This window comes from Equus caballus, chromosome 1 (assembly GCF_041296265.1).
Source record: "Equus caballus isolate H_3958 breed thoroughbred chromosome 1, TB-T2T, whole genome shotgun sequence".
Classification (NCBI taxonomy): domain Eukaryota; kingdom Metazoa; phylum Chordata; class Mammalia; order Perissodactyla; family Equidae; genus Equus; species Equus caballus.
This window is the reverse complement of record NC_091684.1, coordinates 86451430-86456965: the sequence shown is the minus strand read 5'-3', so window position 1 is coordinate 86456965 and position 5536 is coordinate 86451430. Positions and strand designations below refer to the sequence as shown.

General features: G+C 43.4%; 1 protein-coding gene across 4 annotated transcripts in view; it reads left to right on the top strand.

Moving 5' to 3' along the window:
• Positions 1-565: 565 nt before the first annotated feature.
• The window catches only part of MTR (5-methyltetrahydrofolate-homocysteine methyltransferase), a 102965-nt gene continuing 97994 nt past the window's right edge, over positions 566-5536 (top strand). For 2 of the 4 annotated variants that reach the window (XM_070228822.1, XM_070228814.1), the window contains exon 1: positions 577-1112. Coding sequence is in view for 2 of the 4 variants with exons in the window: in XM_070228814.1 (XP_070084915.1) it covers positions 1079-1112 (34 nt within the window). In the remaining 2 variants the exon portion in view is untranslated. Of the gene's footprint in view, positions 1882-5536 lie in introns of all 4 variants that reach the window. The other 2 variants (XM_001914916.6, XM_023646964.2) reach the window with 2 other exon arrangements.

The window sequence follows — 5536 nt, the reverse complement described above, 5'->3', positions numbered from 1 at the left end:
ATATGGGTTCCCCTCCTAGACAGAGGTGGGGATGGATGTGTCTTGTTTATCTTTGTATTCCAAATGTGTAGCCCAATGCCTGACACACAGTAGGCACTCAATAAATGTTTACTGCCAATAAGTGACAATTAACATGCACACGTGTACTTCTGAATTTTCACAGCGCGTTCACACAGTCTCATTTAATCCCTACTACAACCTTATAAAACAGTAATTATTACCACCATCATTTCCTGTTTTATAGCGTTTAGAATAGAGACTAAGAGGTTAAAGTGTCTTGTCCAGCGTCAGCCAATAGCAAAACGTGACTAGAATGTGCTCTTCTGACTCAGGTTTCGGGCTCTTGACACCACGCAACATGATGAGGCCAGCGCCAACTTCGCACCACGACTTAAACCTGGAGAGGCCACCGGGACGGCACTTACGGATACTAGGCGTAGGGATGCGCAAAGCCTCCGCGGGAGGCCTGGGCTGCCGGACTACGTCTCCCAGAGATCCCTGGGGCGAAATCTCAGGCAATTGGCTGAGATCGATCAGTTTTTACAGCCGCGGGCTCGTAGAGACCAATCACAGGCCAGAGGAGGCGGGACCTCCCGCGCAGAGGCTAGATTGATCGCAGAAACTAAGAGCATTCTAAGTTGTCCGAAGACCTTAGGGGACTGAGAGCTCCACCTGGCGCGCCGTTAGCCACGTGGTCCTCGTCTTCGGGGCCGCTTCCGCGCTCTGTGGGCGACCTGGTCTCTGGTCATACGTGTCTGCCTGCCAGGCCTGCGCCGGGCACAGGCCAGGTGACCGGGAAGAAAGCACGTGCTTGAGCAGCTGGAGCAGCCTCGGGTCCGCCTGTCATCGCGGCGCCGCGCCCAGGCCCCGAGCGTGGCCCAGTGCGTGGCGCGCTGGTGCGGGGAGGCCCCGGGGCCCTCAGTGCCCGCCGCTTCCTGGGCCTCCGGGAGGGGCAAGAGGCCCTAGCCTTGTGTGTCAGGCTCGCCCGGCGCTGGCTGGCTTCGCTCTCGGCCGTCGCCTGTGGAGAGCGTATCTTCCCCGCCGCGTCCCCGGCCCGAGGAGGAGGAGACTCCGCGACATGTCACCCGCGCTCCGAGACCTGACGCCATCCGGTAACGCTGCGCCCCGGGCTCCGCGGTTCCGTTGACTGGTGCTGTGGCCTCCTAGTCCCTGGGCTGACACTCCGTGCGGGCTGGACACGCCTGGCCATGTTTCCTCGCGGGCGAGCGGCCGGCCCCTTCGAACTTGGGCAGGAGCCCCGAGGTCCCGCCTGCACGCTTTCCTCCCCAGGCAAACGAACCTTCCACGCCCTCAAAGCCACCACCCCGTGCGACCGAAACACCCTCCTACGGTCGAAGTAGCTCAGCTTTGCAGTTTGATGGAGCATGTTCCTGCAGGACGGGTGGAAGTTTTGCATGATTTAGTGTTCTTATTCAAGAAGTATTAGGCGCCTGCTGTGCTCAGCCGAAGAAAGTTCAGATGCTGAGAGAGAAATAAGGAAACCCAGAGAACTATTTATAACTACGTGGAACTTTTATTTTCCACTTCAGGTTTAGAACAGTAGTTCTGCAAACTCCTGTGTCCACAGAGTCCTTATGTTAAAATAGATGAGCAGATAGTAGGTGGAGATGGGGGGTAGGAATCTCAAGTGATTTTGATGTTGGTGGCTTTGCATTGAGAAAAAACTAGCACAGGAACTGAATATAATTTTAGCTTTATGATGAGCTGTAGTTCTCTAAGGTCATCCTAGGTTATAATTTGTGGACAAATACACCCAGAAAAACATCTGAGGAGTGAGGTAGGAAATGGAGAAACAGAATCAGAAATAAGGAGCAGTAGGTGTGCTGTGACAGAATGAGGACGTTCAGCTCCAGGAGGAAGGTGAATACTAAATTCATAACTCAGAAGGAAATTGTTCAGAGGTGAACTAGTGACCCTCTTGATTTTCTGGTTCTGATAAATGGGACTGTTAGAGTTGTTCATGAACCTAGTGGAACTGTAACCGAGACGTTTTATCACTGTTGCTATAAACTGTGACCTGTCTCTCTCAAGGGGGTATTGTATGGTTGTTTGAGTAATATCTCTTCCTCAAGACTTCTGGCTGTCTCCTCCCCATATAATTAAAAACCGAAATATCTGATTTCCTTTTCATCAGAAAGTTCATCTGAAGAGTTAGAATACTTTGAATAGTGAGTGATCTTTTTACAGAAAATTGAAGGAAAATTGCTGAGTGTCTGGACCTAGTGCAGTCTCCTTGCCCGAAGGCTCAGCTCCACAGCTGAGCACCAAGGGACCCCGGTTTAAGCAAGTCTAGGGCCCATGAAGGAGCTCTGAGCCAGGCCCTTGGGCCCAGAAAAGACTTCAGGTATATTTCTGCTTCTCTCTGTGTGGGCAACCTGTATGCTGGGATGAGAATCAGGTTTTAACTTCCTAAAAACCCTTAGTCACTCACCGTGTCCAGTCTTAGTGAAGCTTTTTAATGAAGTACTGGAGATTCCTGAATCTCAAGGTTGGATCTTAAGGCTAAATGTCCATGACATCAGACCATGGTTTTACCCCCTTAGGAAGGAGGCTGGTGGGGCAGTAAATACTTCTTGTGAGAAAACTTTTAACTAAAGATTGCTCGGTTTCATCCTTGCCTAGTATTATGCGTGTTATCTGGAATTCAGTTGATGAATGATTAATGAAAAAATAAGTAAGTGAACCAGTAAATTGATATTAGCCAGTTATATATCTCTTAATCCTTCTCTGTCTGATTAAAATCAAAGGGGAAATAATGTATTTCAAAAATGGAATAGTGCACAAGCAATAAAAGAGTGTAGCAAGTTGGTGTGAACTAGAAATAAGAGATTCAAAAGTGAATATTGAGAAGTATTTGCAAGGGACTTGTAGGGCAGCAGTAAAATGGTCTTTAATATAGTAAAAGTAGGAAACTGCTGAGAAAGTATTAGCATCATTTGTTTATAGTGCAGAAAATAAAAATTTCTTTTCCTTGCCCTGTGTGTTCCCCATTTAGCACAGTGGATCTGGGAGTCTTAAGTCAGTCAGACCTACATGGGATCATTATATCTCCAGAGGAGATGTGTTCCTGACGCTGTAATTTATTACTTAAATCCACATGTTAGGGGCTTATTGCTTATGCCTTCATTTTGTCGTTCTTTAGAATAGTTCTTAAAGGTGGTACTATGCGATTTATCCCCCTGACATCTGATTGGTGCTTTAACCAGTTAATCCCACACTTTTTTATCCTCTGGAACACTTCTGTGAGTCAAAATATCATTAGCTAGAAACTAAAATGTTAATGGCAGAAAAAAATATCATCTGAATAAACAAAATATATTGACAAGTCCTCTCAAACTGGGGAGAACACTGTTAATCTCTTAGGCTCACTAGACAAGGACCTTCCTTGGACTCTCTTCTCTGGACTGCGTTATCTGTATACAGATGGTCCCTGATTTAGGATTTTTTTGACTTCATCATGGTGCCCAAACAATATGCGTTCAATAGAAACTACTTTGAGTTTGAATTTTGATCTTTCCCTGGGCTGGCGTTATGTGGGATGATCCTCTCTCATGATGCTGGGCAGTGGTAGCCAGCTACAGCTCCCAGTCAGCCACGCGATCATGAGGGTTAACAACCGATACACTTACAGCCATTTTATACCCATACAACTGGTTTTTCACTTTTAGAAGCCACTGAAAGATAATCCCCTACTGGAAAAGCTTGGGGAATACATAAGGATAAGAATAGTGATCACTTACACCAAGAAATCTGGGAGGAATACCCTTTAGTTTCTTTAAAAGAGAAATCTTACGTTATCCCCTAAAGGATAAATAAGCATGAGGATAATGTAGAAGCAATGGAGTTTTAAGGACCTCGGTTGCAGAGTTGTTTTGTATTCAATCTTTGGAATTCCTATTCGTATTTATTTTATTATGTATTCCCTTTACCTCTATTTTCTATTCACAATTCTCTTGCTCCCCTAGGCAGCCTGTTTCACATATTTCCATGTATTTGTACATGTCCTTGTAGACTCTAGTCTGTGTATATGTGTATTTTTAATTTATATAAATAGTATCTTGGGAGTTAGCCATTTTTGACTTTTTTACTCAGTATTCTGTCCTTACACTACAGCAATACAGTGGTATGTCTGGTTACCACCATGTAGTATTCCACATGAGTATTCACCACATTTTGCTTTGCCGTTTCCCAGGGTTATCTCCAACTTGCCACTCTTTCAGACATCCTCCTTTGTGTTCTATATGGATCTGTGTGAGACTTTGTCTGGGAAATATACCCACGTGCTTTATTTTACTGAGTCCTGCTAAGCTGCTCTTCAGAATGGCTGTATCTGTCTACATTCCTATGTACGTCTTTGAGGGTTCAGATTTTCTTTAGCGTTATCAGGTCCCCTAATTATTGCCCATCTTCTGGGTATAAATTGGTATCATCTTATTTTCTTTCACATCTCTGTGATAGCTAATGAGCTTGAGCATCTCTTCATATACTTGTTGATTGTTGAGAGGAGTTTTCCTCTCCCTCGACTTGCCTATTCATACCTTTTGCCCATTTTTCTATTTGATTTTTTTATTGATTTGTAGGAATAGATTTTAGTCCCTTTCAGTTTTAGACCTTGCAAAATCTTCCTCCAATCCATAATCTGTTCATTACTTTTGTCTATGGTGACTTTCGTTTGACAGAAATCCTTAGTTTTTGTGTAGTCACATTCATCTTTTTTTCTTTTAACATATAGGCTGGGCTTTTTGAGTCTTAAGAAATTTTTCCTTATTCTAAATAATAAAGACATTCTATATTTTATAAAAATTTTCCTAATTTTATGATATGGTTTTGTAGTATATCATATTTGATGGACCAAGTTGCCTCTTTCCACTTTTTCAAAGTTAATTTAGCTTTTTCTGGGCTTTTAGTTATAGAATAAGTTTGTCAAGTTTCTTATAAGAAAATGAGATGTTTAGAGTTTAAAAAAAACCTTTGATCTCTTGCATATACGAGGACTCTTAAGATCTTAGAATTTGTATGTGTGGGGGTGGGGTTGTTTTATGGTAAATAGTGAACTGTCTTAAAGACTGAAAACAGTTTATATTTCTGGAGTGAAAAGTGAATACAGTAGAGGCCCCATGGAAAAGTGCTTAGACTTTTTATGAAAATCGGAGGAGTAGTGGAGGCACACCCCATTGTCAGATTTATAGTGAGTAGAGAAATGCCAAACCAACACTGATGAGGTAGTTCATGGTGGGAGAAGGTACTGCATTTCTTATGTTGTTATGTTAATTTGTCCTTTCTTCTTCCTGTCCCCATTAAACATGTGTGTACTTGCTTATTGGAGGAGATAGAAGAACAAAGACAAGTAAATAATATAATATTGATTGACCATTTTGTTGATGCCAAAGGACATACTTCATTGTTTGTGGAAAAGATTGCATTTTTTCTAGAAGGTTTGAATACTTTTCAAAATTAAATTTCGAATGTGTGACCTACTTCCCCCACGTCCTCACCTTGTGCTCCCACTGGTCTG